The 20,292-nt window shown below is 38.8% G+C and overlaps 1 protein-coding gene and 2 long non-coding RNA genes across 16 annotated transcripts in view; 1 reads left to right on the forward strand and 2 right to left on the reverse strand.

Annotated features, from left to right (window-relative positions):
- The window catches only part of LOC146454528 (uncharacterized), a 92,301-nt gene that overhangs the window by 24,933 nt on the left and 47,076 nt on the right, over positions 1 to 20,292 (forward strand). For 7 of the 14 annotated variants that reach the window (XM_085095403.1, XM_085095395.1, XM_085095405.1 and 4 more), the window contains one exon: positions 18,134 to 20,274. The exons of 1 other annotated variant lie outside the window; for it this stretch is intronic. In XM_085095403.1, the coding sequence (XP_084951529.1) occupies positions 18,134 to 19,908 (1,775 nt within the window). In that variant the 3' untranslated portion in view covers positions 19,909 to 20,274. 6 more of the 14 variants (XM_085095402.1, XM_085095401.1, XM_085095393.1 and 3 more) reach the window with 4 other exon arrangements.
- LOC146454529 (uncharacterized) lies at positions 139 to 3,156 on the reverse strand. Its single transcript, XR_014859262.1, has 2 exons — positions 1,756 to 3,156; positions 139 to 1,268 (listed from the first exon to the last, which is right to left on the reverse strand). It is a non-coding gene; the product is annotated as an uncharacterized LOC146454529 (long non-coding RNA).
- On the reverse strand, positions 15,063 to 18,240 carry LOC146454530 (uncharacterized). The gene is made up of 3 exons (XR_014859264.1): positions 18,109 to 18,240; positions 17,749 to 17,900; positions 15,063 to 15,188 (listed from the first exon to the last, which is right to left on the reverse strand). It is a non-coding gene; the product is annotated as an uncharacterized LOC146454530 (long non-coding RNA).

Here is a 20,292-nt window from a genome sequence, read left to right on the forward strand (position 1 = left end):
AGCATTTTTTTTGCGTGTATTCCAGTATTTTGGGCCTATTTTTTTTTTCTTTTTTTTTTTTTTTTATTAAGAAACATTTTGATATTTTTTGCCTTTTTTAATTTTTATTTACTTTTTTACATATTTTTTTTTCTGTTCGTTTTATTTTAATTTCTTTCTTTTGTCTTTATTATTCGTTTTTTATTGTAATTTATTTTGTCTTTGCGGCCCAGGGGCCCGTTTCTCGAAAGTCCCGGTAACTTCCCGGGTCCTATAAGTGTCTTTGGTGATAACTGTTTCTTAACAGAGGTCAATTTTTGTTAGCTTTGAATACTAAATTTTAAAATCTTATAATTCGATGAAAACTTTGGCCAAGTATCATGTCTGTATTCACTGTGTAATTCAGCGAAAAAAATATTTACAAATATACTTCTCGGGCCCGGTAAGTTACCGGGACTTTCGAGAAACAGGCCCCAGAGGTCCGTTTCTCGAAAGTCCCGGTAACTTGCCGGGCACGATAAGCCTGTATTTTTAAATGTATTTTCACCGATTACAAAGTGGCTACAGACATGGTACTTGGCCAATGTTTTCATAGAATTACAAGACTTTAAAATTTAGTATTCAATGCTAACATAAATTGACTTCTGTTAAGAAACATTTATCATCAAAGACACTTATAGGACCCGGTAAGTTACCGGGACTTTCGATAAACGGGCCCCTGGAGTGTCATAGACCAAGATGCATGACGCACAAGTAAAAGTAATACGCATATTTGGTTTTTTATAATCTGAGCTGATGAGATAATTTGGCCGGTCATTCATAACGAGATTCGAGAGTTGACATTTCTTAATAAGTAATATGCTCTTCTTCTTCTTGAGTTGTTAACAAAGCGAGGCCATCATCAAATTCGGTAAAACGATAGATAATTGATTGTTGTTTATAGAAAGACTCTTGCGGTTTTTTACTATACAAAGAACTAATTTTACGGTGAATATCGCGGCTTATTCGTTATCATTATTTGCACTTAATACGAACAGCACTAGTATAGCTGTAGTTTGATAATAAGCGAGCGGGGCCAGTAAAATGGCTTTCACTGAGCAAAAACCAATGCAACTCAATCATTGCATCCATCCTTGTATATAACAAAAAAATATTAATTTTAATTATTTGTTGTCGTCAAAACTTTTACAGTATCTAAATACTTCTGACGTTATTCGTTTAAACTACATTTTAATGTTGTCACAAACGAAGGAGATAAGTCACAGGAACAAGTCGCAGGGACAAAGTCCCTTAAAGTGCCCCTGGGACGAAAATTTCATTTTTCAGCTCTTTACATTTTCGTGTAGAATATGACCTTCTTACTCATGTTACCAAATTTCAATCCTTTACGGCGATTGGAAATTACAGGAAGTGACGTCATTGGCTCAACACGAAAAATTCCACATGGCTAATTTTCATATGGATTCTACTTCATAAACTGTATTCTGCTGTTGCGAACTAAATAACAGCAGAATACAGTTTATGAAGTAGAATCCGTATGAAAATTAGCCATGTGGAATTTTTCGTGTTCAGCCAATGACGTCTCTTCCTGTAATTTGAGCCTTAACTTCCGGAACAAGGTCAAGTAATAGCGGCCGTGAAATCTCGAATAAAAAGCTAAAAAAAAAAAACTTCCAATCGCCGTAAAGGATTGAAATTTGGTAACATGAGTAAGAAGGTCATATTCTACACGAAAATTCAAAAAGCTGGAAAATGAAATTTTCGTCCCAGGGGCACTTTAAACTACCCGCATTCGTCAAATAATCTAGTCACGGGGCACCAAACTTGGATCCCTGCGACTTTTACCACGAATTCAAACTTTCAAGCTGGTTTCAAATTGTGAGACAAGTCGCGAGGACTTCTTCATTTGATTTGCATTTTGTTCGTGGAACAAGTCCTTGGGACAACAGACACAAACCATCAACCAATCAAAGAAGAAAACGGAGTGTCCCTGTGACAAGAGCGCTCGTGTAAACACTATAGGGGACTTGTCCCTGAGACTAGTCCCTTCGTATAGAGTATAATGTAAACAGGAGTGGCAGAACATTCCGTTTCAATAACAAAAACCTATCCCGTACAAAAATAGAACGGCCTAAAAAGTGTTTTACTCGTAATATTTGTAAGCTGCTGTGCCAGCACAAAAGCTACCTTAAACAACCCCAGGCATTAAAGAAAGTAGAATAACTGATTAACGCTGGTACGGCTTCAAGAAAAATCAAAGCCACAATTTGAACTGTTCAAGAAAGAAGTTTTGATACTAGATCTGTAGGCGAAATCCTTAATTGTGGCAATGTAAATGTCTACAAATAAAAACATGATGTAAATACTTTGTTTATAGTGGAAGTGCAATTAGCTACATCAAGCAAGTTTAAAGGCGCTCCATTCAAATAATCACACAATTAAAGAATGACTGTACAACAAATTATTTGCGCTGTTTATTACGCTGTAAATTGTCGATCTTAAGTATTGAGCCTTTGGATGACATTGCAGCGTATGACCATTGAAATGAAAGCTACTGAGCAGTACTTTGCTGCTATGGTTATCGTTTCGATGTGAAGTTGCACTGACATTTTGAAAAGAAGTTATCGGAGTGGGTGAAGGCTGAAATTGAAGGGTTATGCACTTTGCCAGAATTGCCATACAGTAAAATGCTGCTCAGTTGCCATACAATATTGAGAGAGATTAAGGATTATGTTTATGAAAAACGGCAAAAATGACCACGTGACCAAGACTGTCCTACGTTTGCCTGGCACTCGCTGTTTTCCGTTTTTAAGTAAAGTTGAGTAGTTTCGTGATAGTATCAAATGCCAGAATTATTTTGCACTATTCTCATTTATTTACCAATTCGTTTGAGGAAACGTAAATGCGAACCTGTTTCCCGTTTGCCGCGTAAACCCGATTCTAAATTTCTCTAGTAGCTTTAATTTCAATTTCGTTCACAGAATCGACACTTTGAAATAAGAACTAGTGGCAGGCGGCCGTGTTTTTATCCACAACAAACCTAATAAGCGGTTTGAACGAAAACGGACTGTGGCGACACCCCGACCGCGCACCTTAACCGCGGACAAATGAAACAAATATAAAAAAAAAATTAATAATAATAATAATAGTAATAATAATAATAATAATAATAATAATAATAATAATAATAATAATAATACTAATACTAATACTAAAACCAATAATAATAATAATAGTAATAATAAAAAGATATTGGTTTTTACTCGGATAGCTCAAAGCTGATAAGATTTCTGTAAATCTTTGAGTTAACTACTGAAGTCTGAAGTCCCTTCTCGGCCACGGTAGGTCACTTAATCATTCTGTGATTTTATTAAAAAATGTTTCACGTTTCTTAAAGTGAAGTGTAAAACGTATTGAAACTTAAAACACACACGGGGCCAATCAGTTTCCACGTAATTCAGTTTAAAAAAAAAACTTGAAACCTTTTTAGTAAGTCAGAAAATGACTTTGTTCACTCCTTGCCTCAAAAAAAATATCAGCTTTAAGGCTTGTTTTCACTAGGATATAAGCATAAGCATAATGATAAGCAAGTGAGAACACTAGCCACATGAGCATAAGAACAGACGCACGCGCAGAAAACCATTTCTTGACGGAATTCTCGATACCAGCTCCCCTCAATGTTAAGCAAGATGGCGGGCGAAACGGTTGACTGCCTTGTGCTTGTGTTGTCCCCGTTCTCACTGTTGAAAATGGCGACATAACATCACAGAAGCACAGGCACGAAGAATGAACGTGTTCTGATGTAGCACGTGATAAAAACGGCGTTTATGCTTCTGCTTCTGCTTATCTCCTAGTGAAAACCAGGAAAAGCCTTATCTTTAAACAGACTTTTACCGCATACGTTTGACCTCGGTTAAACCGCGCAAAACACCTGGTCTCATCCCAGTCCCTCGCCCTGAGCATCCCTTGGCGCCAAAATAATAGTTAGAATAAACAGTAAATAGTCACAGCACTAATTAAACATCAAATTCTCACAAATGCCAACGCATTGAACAAATACGGAGAATTGACGCTTTGATCTTGAGTATGAATCCTCTACGTGTAACCTGACCTGCACTTTAAATAATTATTAAAACCGCCTCTGCTACAACGGGGAATTTTGTCATAAATAGTAATTCATTAACAAATGAATGCAATTGAACATGGTATCTCTACTTGATAAATTGAATAATACCACCAAATAGGCACCTTCTTTGCATTCCAAAAATATTTACCCGGGTTCAATTACTTTCGCTGCAAAATAAATAATAATGATAAAGAAGTTTAATTCCACCATCATCGCAGTTAATCTGAATTACAATGTGGTTACAATTGTACAACTATAAGAATTACATACTGTTAATCAATCAATGAGGGACTGGGTTACAATAAGTTTCATATCAAAATTACAAATAAATTCATACTTATGCAAGTTAAAAATTTGGTATAAAGTCTAAAAATCTAAAGATCGTTGAAAGCTAAAATAGTGCTTGGGAAAAAACTATGGCGCAATCTTTCTGTCCTGCATTTAATTAATGTATATTTATTAGCGCTTCTCGTTTGATAGTGATGCATGTGCTCTCTCGTTACTGGAAGATGTTTAACAAGAGGTCCTCCTCTTGAGATCTTTTCAAGAGTTTTAACACAAAGTTCACTACGTCGTTCGTCTAATGTTCTTAAATTTAGGAAGTGAAGAGCTTCTGAGTAGGAAAGCGCGGGAACTATGATTTTGAACGCACGTTTCTGTATGCGTTCTAACTCTTGTGAGAGGTAGGAGGGAAGAGCGTGGTGCCATACTACACAGCAATATTCTAGTAAGGATCGTATCAGGGCGGAATAGATAGAAATTAGATCATTAATCTCAACGCCCCCTCGACGGAGTACTCGGAGTATATGAAGGCGTTTAGAAGCCTTGGTGACAATAGATTCGATGTGATTGTTCCATTTTAAATTATTCTGAATGACCAGACCAAGTACTTTATGCGAGGTTACAAGCTCTAATTGTTGATCATCGATCTTCAAATGAGGGAGTTCTATGGGATCCTTTAGGAAGCAAATCCGCATTTTTTAGCGTTAAGTTTCATCCAGTTACTGGAGCTCCAAGAGGCGATGGTATCGAGACTAGCTTGGATAGTTGAGTTGCTATTTCTTACAAGCCCTTCAGACAACGATACGTCATCGACATACTTCCAAGTGCAAGATTCGGGATCTGGGATATTCAAATTGTTGATCATTACCAGGAACAATATTGGGCCGAGTTTTGTTCCTTAGGGAACGCCGGCGGTTATTGGGAGCCAGTCAGAGATCGAGCCAGCCAGCTTAACGCGTTGTCGGCGGTTAGTCAGAAAACTTATAATCCACGGTATTAAAGATGTGCGAACGCCTAAGACCAGAAGCTTTTCTATTAGTACATTGTGCCCAATGCGATCGAAAGCTTTAGAGAAGTCGAGAAAGCAAAGGCGGAGATGTCGTCCGGGTGAGTCGAGATACGTAAGCCAGTTGTGAATCATGTCAAGTAGACAAAACGTTGTGGAAGTTCCTTTCAGACATCCAAACTGATTTGGGTCGATTTTGTCCTTGACATCGTCGATTAACCATTTGACCACGAAATCTTCAAGAACTTTGGCCAAACAAGGAGTCAACGAGATAGGTCTGAAGTCGCCCTCGTCCATAGGTGATTGTATTTTTGGGATGGGTGTTACATTAGATTCTTTCCAGACTGCAGGTACAATACCGGATCGGAGTGATGTATTGAAGATAGTGGTGATGGGTTCAGCCAGTTCATATGCGAACTCTTTAACTATGCGACACGGTACGTTATCTGGACCGTGGGCCTTTGAAGGTTTGATGGCGAGCAGCTTCTTGCAGACTCTTGCAGACTACAGGAAGTTTTCGGTTCCAATTTTATAATTTCTCGACGTTAAAAAACGATGTCAGTTTCGCGAATTTGAAAAATATGCTAAAGCCTTACGCAATAAAGGAACGTCTTTTTATTTTTAATTACAAAAATCAAGATAAGCGCATAGATTTGGTGTCGCGAAATTTTCCTGTGCATCTGAACGAGACTTACTCAGGTTAATTTTCACAGCAATCAAACTGTTTCTCTACTACCCCCTGGAGAATCCAGAATCCCTTCAAGGTCGTTATCCTGAAGGGCTGAGAGCTGGCCATTCTTTATGCACCTTTTGAAAGGAACATATCATGTAAGATTCATAGAGCTGACACAGTTGTGAGTAATAAAACCACACTGTGAATTCAAACGATATGAAACAGCACGAAAGTGCCAATTTAGCAGTGGAGATCCAGAGTCTGATCAAGAGAGAAGTGGTTTGATTCAATCCCGTCTTGGGGTATTGTGGTCACAGTTTGGGGAGAAATAGCATTATGAGAGATCATTTCAGCCCAATCTTGGAATTATTTTAGTTGTGTACATTTCAACCCTTGAGATTGAGCTAGTGTTTGGCTCTCAAAGGAGAACTGTATTTACCCACCCAATCTGCACTAATTCTGAGGCCAATTTTTAAAGTGCAAAAACCAAAATAAACAGTAGTCAATTACATAAAAAAAAGTTTTTTCCTGCCTTTATAACGACTGAATAACGACTGAAACTTGACCAAGATCCAATCTTCTTATCTAACACCGATTTCGGTTCTTGAGCCTAAAACTTGCGCGAATACCGATTATTCTTATTTGCTATTTCGTCTCGAATTCTACCCACTGCCATGCCTAGCCCTGCTTTCAGTTTATCGATTAAAGTAGTAGCTAATAAGTTATACAACCTGTCAATTTCGAAGAAACTCGAGTAATAATGTACATGCAGTTTCACTGTAGTAAGAAGAGTGATTCACTCCTATGGGAGATGACCCGATGTCCCAGTAGACCCCGTTAAAGTGCCAGGATTCTAACATGATCATTTTTAGTACAAAACTTAGGCACTCAGGCTACACTATAATTTGAGGACTATCTTATGACCTCTTATCCGAAAAGCAAAGAACGCGCGCATATGCACGGTTTGTAAAAAAATGGTCTGACACCAGAACTTTGGCAGACCTAATTAACGCTGGCTACCGTGCCGAAATCGATGAGCGTATTTCCAATCATGCAATCTTTCATATCGTCTCTGATTTGATTTTTTTTTTTCAGCAGGGTAAAACTGCATTTCAGCTGAGCTTGAATATTTAATTGTTATGAAACTGGAATAGATGATGAGCACACGATGAAATTCTCGGGAAAAAATTCAGAGAAGTTTCATCGTGTAATTACTATCTTTTTTATTTTCATAGCATTGGGTGGTTGGCTGGTTCGCTAAATATTAAATGACACTTCAAATGCTGGATATTAATCATTTTGAAATGACAAGCTTGATTTTTCGTTAAGTGACTTTCCACATGCTAGTAAACACAATTGTTATTATTATTATTATTATTATTATTATTATTATTATTATTATTATTATTATTATTATTATGATCATCATCATCATCATCATCATCATCATCATTATTATTATTATTATTATTATTATTATTATTATTATTATTATTATCGTACACTATAATCTTGGTAACAGCTCCCAATGGCCTGTTTTAAAACAGAGAGGTTTAGTTTTATTTTTTAGTTTAGTTTTGTTCAGTTGTTTTCTTTTGTTCTACAGTTGTACTGGGGCTCAATATTCAGCGACAAAATTGTATCCCACAACCGAATCCCACAGGCTGAAAGTGTTATTTCATTTAAATGGCTCCCTTATCCTAAGGTTTTGAAGCAAAAAAATAATAATAAATGATGCATGGTAATAATACAAAAGGCAGGGAAAGGGATTAATTACGTTGCAGTGATAAATAAGGTTGAATTTGGGTGTCAACTTTTTCAACACGCATCAAAATACTAAATACTCTTGATCAGAGGACTGAACAGCAAAACGGTATCCCCATGAGAACGAAAACTACTTGCAAAAAGTAAATCTAGAAATAACACAACAAATAATAAAGTCTGGAAATGAACTTTACTTTCACTTCTCATCTCTGTTCTCTCTTCCTTCTCATCCCCCCACCCCACTCCCCACCTCCCAGCCACCCCACACCCAATGTATATCGCAGACTGTTTGTCATCCAACAAAGCGGCTTTGTCGATTCAGTCTGTCTGTTACCATGCAAACAACAGATTCGGTTTCAAATTTCCCGTCTTTCTTAGAAATCTAGTGATTTTGCAGATCACCTCAGACTGTAGGCTACGGGGTTGATTTTCATTTCAAAATCGCAATTCTCCTCGCAATTGGAAAGATCAGCAGTTCAACATAATCTGTGGTTTAAATAGCGACCAAAACGTTTTCCTAAATTCCTAAAAAAGTTTCAGTTGTGCGAGCTAGCTACTTCCCGTTTCGTTTACAGAAACGGCCTGACTGCAGGTATGTCTCTTTAATCGACTTTATTTCCTTTTCTAGATACTATTTCCTTATTCACAAATCATGTCATTCTTCTTTCCAGTCCCTGATGATAATATTTATTCATCAACACTTAAATGCTGAAGGAATTTAGATCAGAAGCGTTCTGACATGATTTCAGACGACGATCGCGTGAGTCGCGCCGCTTGTGATCACGAACACACGCAAACGGAAATATTGCTCATAAGTACCGCGCAAAGCAAGTCGAAGACTTACGTATACCTCAACCATGACGGTACAAATAATATGCGATGGTTTCTGATGAATTTTGTTAATTTTTCAGAGTTTATCAAGTCAGATTTGGGTTTCCACTCTGATCCACGGTCGACTGACTTCAGCTTGTGGGGCGTCATTGCGACATTTTAGGTTTGTTTCATCTTGATACCGATCTTGGGCATCCATAGCTTCTTCTTTCAATAATGCAAGCGTTCATATGCAGCTTTCGCCGATTACTGCAGTTGTAGCAGCTAAAAACAGAACTCAATTATAGTTTGTTATTAGTAAACACATTTCAGCGAAGAATCCGGCATGAAACTGGCAAGTCATTTGCATTCACACAAATTAAAATCTGTTTGGTTTCTTTATACCTTTCCAATGCCACTTCATTTCCTGATTATTATTAACACCTAAATTCAGAATGATTCAGTCTTTCAATGTGGTTGCTGGTAATGTTTTCCTACGGGGCTGATCCGAGATAGCAGTTAATGTGTCCTGAAATGTATTGGTCAGATGCATGTAAGCATCATCGGGCAGGCTTCGTGCATTTAAAAGGAAAAGACAACAACAGAAGGAAATGACTCCAATTTTAAGTCATTCTCTTGTCTTGATGTAAAATTATTATATCGTAGCAACAATTGAAAACAACTGATCTCGGTTCTAAAAATCAACACCAACCTTCACTCGGCTTTAGATGAAACTTGAACTATTCCTCAATAGAATTACCATTGGGTATTCAGGATATTTCAACAGTTATATCTTTTCAGTCCTTGCTTAAAGTTAACGTTTTGAATCAAAACTGGCTAAATCCAACAAGGATGTTATTTTAATAGCTTTAATTTGTGTTTGTTGACACGAGGCACTGATAATTTAAATTATTTAAAGAGCATCCATTCGATAAACAAGCTTTAACTTAAATAAAAAAGTCTATCTCAACAGATACAGCTTTCTAAAGTGTTCAGGATAAATCCACATAAAATTAAAAGGTAAGCAAACGCAATTGAGATTTTATATTTCCTAAAATTAAATACTATTTGGCAGTTTAAGTGCAAGATTCACCCTGTCCGACCCTAAAAGTGAAACCTTATTAAAATGTGATGTAAAAATTATCCTTTTACTAAGAAATACATTACAGCAATGAAAAGTACGTTAAGTTAAATACTGGTAATATTTATTTGAATGGCCACACTGAGGAATTTGATGCACGGACTCAAAACTTGAACCACTTTTTGTATCAAAATAAATAACATCACAAATCACTGCTCTAGCCTTTTCTTGAAGGACACTTAAGGATTTCCTCCACAAATTTAAAGGTTTGCACCAACTTGAACTTCATTATAAACAGCATCAGAGAAAACCACTGCTCAGAAGCTATCACTTGAATTGTCATTCTGAAGGATTTCCTCCACACACTGAAAAGCTAGAACCATTCAGTGCAACACAGCTGAAGATCTATATCTATTTTTGTAGAAGTGGAGCCCCCTCCCCTCCCCCCAACACCATTAGTTTGATCTACTTTGAGCAATCATGATAAACAAAAACAGCATTACATGCAGCACAGCACTGTCAGAAGCTTTCTTGAATCCATGGTCATACTCAAGGATTTCCCAGGCACACAATGTACACATACTGAAAAGTTAGAATAAGAGCCACATCTATTTTTAAGTTGCCGTGTACCTTCAGAGAGAACATTCTTGGATTTTCATTTTTTTAGATAAATAAACTTCCCAGTGAGTTCTTACAAACAAAAAAAGAATTTTAGAAACAGAGTGAGTATTTGCTGTGAAATTGGGACGTAAGCGATTTCCACCAGAAGTTAAATTTTACTTTGATTGACAGCATATTGCTGCCAGTGTAACCACCCGTTGCGATAATAGGGAGCTTAAGAAACGACGACGGCGACGGCAACAGCAACGGCAACGCCGCAAAACGCCAATAGGTGCGGTTACAATGGCCATTTTACCCTTGGGTAAATTGCTCTTGCCCACGGGGAAGCAACTTTTTGTGTGTAACCGACATTCCCAGAGTGAAATTGCCTTGGGGAAATTTCCATGGATACGTCAAAAAGAACAAAAGAATTTCCCATGACAGTTCCAGAGGTAAAGTGTGTGTGTTAAGGAGAACCCAAAGCGGCTCAAACAATCACGAGAAAGTGAAATGTACGAAACACTAGAAATTACGTGCTGTGCGCCAAATCCTACCCGCTACCGCGGTTGGTTTTCAAGCGTTTCTGTAAGTAATTGTTATACGTTTTAAGTGTGTTTCAAATGTAGAAGGGAACTTTATAAACTCGTTTTGAAAGCTACAGATTTCTTGTACAAATTCATGGCAGCATTTAATTGCTGTAGGTTTCGCTAGTCCCATCATTAATCCACATGATCGGTAGCATTCACCTTTTGCTAAACGCCATAAACTAACAGCTACTCGCTTGTCGACAGGAAAAAAGCCTCTTGCATCATGGTGTTTTGACGTTCCAGGTTTGGGCCTACAAGCTGGCAGATAAATTCAAAAGTGCCTCGAGACACGCGAAAGTTCTCTCTCCACCAGTGGTCCAGATTCCTTTCGTTCAAAAGTCGCTGAAACCAATTTTGTGGTCCCGGAAACGCCCAAACTCGTCTACGTTGGCTAACGAGGATTCGACGTCTTCTTAAATAAAAGGGTAAAAAGTGCAAACTCTGGAAAAACCTTATTTGTTGTCGGCGTCGGCGTTCTCTTCTTAAAGTAATTTGCTGAACTACTTAACCTATTTGAAGTGGAAGTTGTAATAAAAGCAGCAGAATTACCGAAAACATTTCACGGTTCGTGTCATCCATGTTTGCATTTATCAATGTTTCCCGCCAAATCGGGTAAAGCTTTATTGTTCCCCTCGGGCAATTTATCAGCGTGTAACCGCAAGCATGAAATCGATCAAAACGCAAAGTAAACCCAACCCAAGCTATTTACCCGAGGGGATCTTTGGGGAAGAGCTGTAGTGTAACCGCACCTAATAGGTTTAATGAGCAAAAAACAAACGCTCTGCACGTGCGTTTTACATTTTGGTACATTTCCTTGCCGTCCTCTGCAAAACAACAGGGAGCTTATAATTAAGCAACGACGACGGCAACGGCAACGAAAACGTCACCCGAAAATATATCTTTATTTCATTTGAGCTACTTCGCGATTGTTTCAACTCGCTCAACTTGTAGAAAAATGGCCAACTATCCAGGAACTAAATTGGTAGGAGTTGCGTACAAGTTGAGAAAGAAAATGAAAAATTCACCATCGTGCGTTCACGTTCTCCAAGAAAACCTTAAATGAGGTCATTTCTCGTCGTTGTTTTGCAGAGGACGGCAAAGAAATGTGCCAAAATATAAAACGCACGTGCAGGGCGATTGTTTTTGCTCATTAAACCTATTGTTTTGCGGCGTTGTCGTTGCCGTCGTCGTCGTCAAAGCTTAAGCTCCCTAATAACGTGAAGTGACCACATTTAAGGATTTGTCGAGAACGTGAACGCACGACGCTTAACTTGTACGCCACTCCTACCAATTTGGTTCCTGGATAGTTCGCCATTTTTGTAAAAGTTGAGCGAGTTGAAATAATCGCGAAGTAGCACAAATGAAATAAAGATATATTTACGGGTGACGTTTTCGTTGCCGTTGCCGTCGTCGTTGCTTAAGCTCTCTAATTGCGCGAACGGTCTTTCTATAGTCTTGAATCCCTCACGTTCTCGCACTTCGAATATCCTGTATTTAGTGGAAGAACTTTGGTTTGTTCGAGTACGACACTGACATGAAAGAAGACAAAAGCTTTAAGCTACACTTTAAAGTAAAAGGTAAACGTCTTAAAATCTTCCAGCGAAGCGAATGTTTGGAGACGCGCTTGTTTCAATTCGCGAGTCCGTGAATCGCGCTTCATGAACTTCCTTTTTTTATTTGCGATCACTTGTGTTCGGGTGCGTAAAACTTACAAGTCTCGGTAAGCGGAAACAAAACAAAAAAGCAATTGAAAAATAACGCTAAGAATCATGTTCTATGTCTTGATCTTTTCTCATGTCGGCCGTCGTTATAAGATAACTAGTTACACGGGAAAGCCGCCGCTTTTGCTTGTAGCGTTTTCACAGACTTACTGTATTACGGTAATTTCCAAAGCGTTAAACGGAGTCAAATTTTTTAAACGGTTCCGTTTAAACGTCTTCTTTCAAGCTTCAAACGGATACTTGTTTTCTATTTGCAGCAATAACAATTTGGGACGTTCATTCAAGAGCGAAGTTTCACCCGAACTTTCGTAAGCAACTGATTTCGAAACTTCGCAATTCTCAGCAATATTTCGCTCGAATAGATGTATTCGCCGGCTTTTTGACTGAGGAGTAGCAAGGATTTTCGTTTTGACTAAGACAAAACATGCAGTTACGGTGGTTCCCCGATAATTCCGTAGCACTTTGTGCTGATAATTTTACCCGTCTCAGTCGCTTCTGCTTCGGCCCAACAGCTTTGCTTGATGAGGTCGGCTTTAGTCCTCATTTTGTTTTTTACATAATCATTGCAGATTACAAAATCGACGTGCGCGTACAACAAACACCGCAGATATCCAACAAAATGGTGAAGGAATTGATTACTCTGGTTCGCGAGTACTCGTGCAAAACTGCGAGAAAATTTCCACGGGAGGTGACCGGAAGAAAAAGTGGCTTGCAAAATGATTGGCTAATTTTCCATAAAGGCGTAAGGGGGCGGCGGTACTTGTTTGTGTAGCGAGAATTTTTTTCAACCGCTGTTTTCTCAAACTTTAATTTTCGCTTGCAGGGGAAACTTTCAAGAGTTACAACTCAACAACGATTTGGCCGATTTTAGTTAAATCTGGCCAGATGCTAGAAAAATATATAACCAACAAAATGTTGTCGGGGAATTCGATAATTCTAAAAATTCTTTCCTTCAAAGCCATTTCCGTGCGTTCACTCCGCATGGTTCTCTCGCAGTTTTGAAAATTTTTTGTAACTTTTGAACGAAATCGAATTAAGGAAAACCCCGACACGTTTTTTAAGCTTTTGGGATCCTGACCTTGAGAAAAAAAAAACTTCCAAAATATAAAAATCGCATTGAGTTGGAACTCTTGAACGACGATCTGAACCTTCAAGTTCCGACTTTACGGAAAACCTGGGAATTTACTTTCTTGGAAAAGCAATGAAATATTTGAATACCCAGGGTTTTGATATAGGGTTTTGGGTATCTGTGATGTAACCGAGAGGCGCTATATCCGTTTAACTGAAGCCACCCCTGAAGGTACACGGTAACCAAACAGAAGTGCAATCCCCTACTGTAGTAGTTCATTCAAAGTTTTAAAGTTTGAACCACCTTGTGCAAAATATATACCACATTATTACAAACACATTAGTACTCTTCCCTTCTAATCACTTAAATCATCCTCCTTTTAGATATCCTCACAAATGCTCAAATATTTGAACCACCTTCTTCATCATGAAAACAAATTATAATATTTCACACTGTTCCTTCGCTATCCCTTGAATGATTTAAGATAACATTATATATTAAAGAGGGGACAATACGTGAAACATATCACTTCCACCCATTTCCTTTGTTTGCCAAAGGCATTTAGATGTTTCACAAGAGATGGTGTACTTCCCAAATCCCACACCAGCAATATCAGCTGTAGAAAGTGACCACTTAAAGGAGCACCGCCACAGCAATTTTTACTGTATGCTGGTTAAAACTGCTCACATATTTGACTAAGAACCTCTTTTCTAACATAAAATTACTCTTAGGGCACATTCAGAAAAATATGAAATGATTTCCCCAAGGAAGAATAAACTACAATCGATTTTTAGCCATTTTTCCGAAATACACAGAAGAAACTTGAAACAATTGGCCAATTTTCTCAAGTTTTAACCCATTTCTATCCTAGCCATCAGCAGCCACATATAAATGATAGTTTCTGTTCACTAGTATGGTTATAGTGCACAAAACGGAATAGTTATTTTAACATTTATATTCACACAAATATGTTTCTTTGGCTATTTAAAGTGACAGTTAAGATAGGTCACACTGCAACTTCAATACACTCTGTCATTAATCAAATAACATTGTTTTCTCAGATTAATACTTCATCTCCATGGCGACTGCAGCAGCATCTACCAAGGAGACGACCAACTATGCTCGGTTGTGTCGTGTCCTGGTGGATATCGGTACCCAGGCACTGAGAGATAAATTCAACAGCTTCCACTCACCAGCAAATCTACAAGCTGTCTTGGCCGCAAATAAACCTATGTTGCAGTCACTGAGAGCACGGAAGATAATCAACCCAACTCAGTGGGGCAAACTCTTCCCTGCCATCCCCTCTTCTGTTTCATCAACTGTTTTTGACACCACTCTGTTGATGGTCCTGTTGCGGAACATTTGTGGTCTAGCTGCTCCCCCATCAGGATGGGACGCCCTTCCTCTCTCAACAGACATAAGTCTCGAAGATGACCTTGCTCGCGTGAAGTACTTCAGAAACACTGTTTATGCTCACGCTGAGCATGCTTCTGTTGATGATACAACATTTAATAGATACTGGAGTGAGATCGGAGACACTCTGGTGCGACTGGGAGGAGTTGCCTATAAAACAGCTGTTGACAATCTTGAAACAGAATGTATGGATCCTGTCATGGAGGAACATTACAAGGAGCTTCTCCGTCAGTGGAAAAATGACGAAGACAACATAAAAGATGAGTTGAAAGAAATCGGCACCAACATAAAAACCCTCACAAAAAAGATTGATGACTTGGTGGAATCCACTGTGTCTTCAAAGAAGGAAACAAATACCGAAGGTGAATTGTAGCATTGTCATGTAAACACAACAACATGTAACCTAAGCCCCCCTCCCCCCCCCCCCCCCAACCCTTTTAATGTATCACTCCTAACTAAGACCCTTGATTCTGTAACATGAACTACGGTTTGTGTAAGCTAATTACGATATCAATAAATTATTGATATCCTAGCTAATTTACACAAACCATAGTTCATGTTACAGTATCAAGGGTCTTGGGGGTGATGCTTTAAGCGGTAGGGGGGGGGGGGGTGCTTCTGTGATGCTCTCAATTTCCAGCATGGCTGGGCACAAAGGTTTCGCTCTTTGTCACTGAGATCGTTACATTGCGTGGGCCACACACCCGGGGGGGGGGGGGGGCATATATAATGTGGACTGACAGAGGAAATCAATCCTATCCAGCATAATTACTTTCATAAGTAAATTTAACCTCTTTCTCCTTGGGAAATCGTTTAAAATTCAACTAGAAATACCAATAAATTTACATCAACAAATGTCCCATCAGTGCATGATCAAAGTTTCTCAGACAAGCACAACTGAATAATCCACACACAATCCACAAACAAACTCAGCACATTCTAAAAAAGCAAATGGCAACAATAACATTAATCTACAATTTTGAAGAGTATCTTCGATTTAAAACTGACACTCCCTTTTCAACTGTCACAAAAATGTACGGCAAGGGAGGGAACTGACTGCCCCTCAACCAACCCCCTGTCCCTTCTTGCTCTTTCCTGCTTATTTACCCTTTTCAAAAACACTCAAAAGGAAATTGTGTTGAAGTTTGATCAGCAAGTAAAGCAGAATAGTATTTAACTTTTTGCATAACTGCGAGAAAGGTTACAGCAAATGCATCAGCATGTATAAGATGTTTTCTGTGACTTGCAAAATAAGGCAATACCTACCTTATCATACAGTTCTTTTAAAGGAATTTCATTAGCTCTAGCTGAGGGCCACCTTATTATTGCTCCAATTTTGGGGATATTTTTTCGAAAAGCACAAGAACTGGACAACTCAACCAAACAAACTTAATTTCAGTCATTAATTAACAAAGTTGAAGATAAGAGTAAAGTAGAACATATAAATGCTCCGCCCTTTAAGTGTTTACATAGCTTTTTATGCAGTCAGTGCGGTATTTAATCATCTTAGTGTCGTAATTGGACCAAAGTAATCACTGTGACCTGCCACAACAAATTGAAACAGCATAAGCTATCAAACTATTGTTTTCTTTTTCGTTCAAGTTCAGCCAGGTATATTTGATTTTACAATAACTGTCCAAATTCCCGCGCGCTGATTGGCTCGTAGCTATTATCTATAAGAGTACAGACAATAAAAATGACGTCAGATGTAACACGCGCGCTTTCTCAACGGAAAAAATAGCCAATTCTGCTCGTACTTTTTCCATGTTATTGTAAAAAACAAATCGACAGCAGTTTTCTATGGTCTATACTCTTATAGACCATAAAATGACGCCATAAAATGTCCAAAACTTGGCAGTGAAACCACTCGCCTGCGGCTCGTGGTTCCACTTGAGTTTTGAACATTTTTTGACGTCATTTTATGGTCTATAAGAGTATAGACCATAGAAAACTGCCGTCGATTTGTTAATTAGATGGAAGCGTGGAAATTGTTACTTCACTTCTTCTCTCGTTGCAGAAGGACTATTTGAGGACTGCCAGCTGTTTTGCAGTGTTAATACCAAAAACAAAATAATCATGAAACCTCAAAGCAAATACAAGAAAATGGCGCCAAGACTGAGAAAACGCAACCAAACAACTCACATTTGGTTTTGGTCTAATTGTTATTGGTTCGTGTTCGTTGGTTTGTGTATTCTTTCTAAGAAGAATACACAAATTTTGCTCAAATTCCAGCTTCCAGCCCATTCCATTCCCAGTGCAATCTCGTACCCATAATCCTCAGGCACTTTGGCCAGCGGTTTGTCACCAGGAGAGACTCTTGGGTACTGGAATTTTATAACCACAGGATTTCTGCAGTAAAACAATGCAAACTGTTACGGGACAGCCAATCAAAAAAATTAAATTTGTTCAAATTCTCTAGAGTCTTTTCTGGCGTCCACCCGCTGACAAAAAGACCTCAGGACTCAGGGAACCAGATTGTTCCCAGTGCCCAAATGTAGTTATCAAATCCCATTCCCAGTGCACTGAATCCTATTTTTCAAGGAAAAAAAGTACATGTAGATCCCAGTTCTCATTTAATCCCATCAGAACCCTGTTTATTATTAACAATATTAACAGCATGAACATAGGATCCATTACAACCTGCTATTCAGAAAATGAGCCAGTGCTCATCCCTGCAATCCTAGGCCTCTTGTCAGGCAATCTTGTATTCAGAGTCCTCAGGCTCTTTGGCCAGCGGTTGGACACCAGGGGAGACTCTGGGGAACTGGAATTTTATTACCGCAGGACTTCTGTGGAAAAAACAATACAAGACGTTTACACAGCGGCAAATTAAAAAAAAATAAAGTAAAAATTTTCCACTTCCCCAGAGTCTCTCTTCGTGACCAACCGCTGGCCAAAAAGCCTGAGAGCTCTGGGTAAGAGACCGCTTCTTAAAGAGGAAAACCGGACCCAAGGCAGCAACGGAAATCAAGTTAGTATTAACATGACTTTACTTACCCTTTTTATACTCGATCTACTTAAGGTAAAATCCCCAACCCTGAGATGTCATTTGATACCTCTTTGGTGTGCCGTGAGAAACATCATGAGAGTGAACTTCTTAACTTGTTCTGTCAACAATGTAAAGTCTGCATCTGTGACAAGTGTGGGCAGACGCGTCACAGTCATCACACCAAAGTAGATATCGAGCAAGCCGCCCAGGAATGCAAAGTTAAAATAGAAGAGATTGCAGAGGAAATGAAGAAAGAAGTTGCTGATTTCCAGTTACAAGTGGAAATGTCTAAAGAAAAAACGAGGAAAAGCAGAGAAGAAATTGCCACAGCTCGAAACAAAGCATTAACATCTCTTGAGGAACTAATGCGAGTTTTGAAGGAGCATGAAACAACCACGATGAGTAAGTTAGATGTTATTGAGCAAACAGAATTAAGAGGTAACGCAATACAGCTGGAACACTTTCAGACTTCTATCAACCAGTTACAAAAATCCGTGGAGTATTGTGAGGCCATCTTACAAAGAAACAAAAGCATTGAAATCCTGCAAGTGCATCAAACTCTCGTCGAGCGGTGTAGAGAACTTCTAAACGTTGAGAAACTGATCTTGAACAAGCCACTGCATGCAACATTGCATGCACGGTACGAAATAAATGAAGAACTTGTTGAGACTCTGAGAAGCGCTGTTCCTGGTCGACTTGTTGTTAGTAACACGGATCATTTGCAGTCAGTAGCAGAAGGAAAAGGCTTGAAAGAAGCAGACGTCGGAAGTGAAGCTGAGTTTTTTATAACCACAAAAGATTCCAACCAAAAGCAGTGTTACGATGAAGATGATCAGATTATTGTGAAAGTAGTGACACCATCAGGAGAGAAACTAAATAACGAAATCACTCTCCGTAAAGATGGTGAATACAGGGTCACCTACACACCAGAATGTGTTGGTACACATGACGTGGTAATTGAAGTTAACGATCAGCCGCTGACTGGTAGTCCATGGAGTCTTCATGTGCCACATCATTACAGACCCTTGTTCTCGTTTGGATCACGCGGGAAAGGACAAGGACAGTTTGATACTCCCTATGACATTGCAATAGATGAGGACACAGGAAACATTGCAGTTGCTGATTATGGTAACGATAGGGTGCAACTGTTGAATTCAGAAGGCAAACATTTAAGCACTGTGAGCCATAAAGAAATAATTGAGCCCACTTCTGTGGCATTCACCAATTCTAGTAATCTAATTGTCATTGCTTCTAGAAAGATTTTTCGTTTTGACGAAAGAAGACAATTGGTTACAAGGATCAACAACAAACACATGAAGGAGCCATTCCGCTTGACTATTGCACGCGATGGACGCATGGTGGTGTGTGATTGGGGTGACTGTACAGTCAAGGTCCTGTCCCCTGACGGTACACAGCTGTTACTCACCATCATTGATTCAGACCATGAGGGACCGTTCTTCGCTATTTCTCATCAAGACATATTTGTTGTCTCCTATTCCTTGAGAGATAATGTGAAGGTATTCAGCAAGGATGGAGTGTTTCTATATAACATCGGCACACCCCGTCCCGGGACTGGTTACGGACAGCTGCGTAATCCTGTTGGTCTCGCAGTTGAGAGTTTTTCAAACCTGGTGGTGTGCGACTGTGGTAACAGAAAAATTCGAATTTTCACGCTTGATGGTAAAGTTGTTACCAATATAGAAGCTCAGCACACTGGTCTTGCTCTTCCGTCTTCTGTTGCTGTGTCACCCACTGGGCAGCTGTGTATTGCTGAAATGGCAAAACACTGCGTACATGTGTTCAAGTAAAGGGGTTTGTGTTAATGAATTCAAAATAGCAATACTTCCATTTAAATCATAGTATAGTATGGTGGCCCATCCGTCAATAGCATTTTTTGTATTTTTATTCATTTTTTATGTTTTTTCTGTTCGTTTTATTCTCATTTCTTTCTTTTTTATGGATTAGACGTTTTTTATTATTATTTATTTTTTCTTTGCGGCCCAGGAATGCCATAGACCATGATGCATGACACACAAGTAAAGTAATACGCTTATTTGGTTTTTATAAACTGAGCCAGTTGATGAGATAATTTGGCCGGTTATTCATAACGAGATTCGAGAGTTGACATTTCTAAAGTAATATGCTCTACTTTTTCCAGATTTGTTTATGGGGACCTGTAACAAAGCGAGGCC

The sequence above is a fragment of the Pavona decussata genome, unplaced genomic scaffold (genome assembly GCF_977016875.1).
Source record: "Pavona decussata unplaced genomic scaffold, jaPavDecu1.1 SCAFFOLD_300, whole genome shotgun sequence".
Classification (NCBI taxonomy): domain Eukaryota; kingdom Metazoa; phylum Cnidaria; class Anthozoa; order Scleractinia; family Agariciidae; genus Pavona; species Pavona decussata.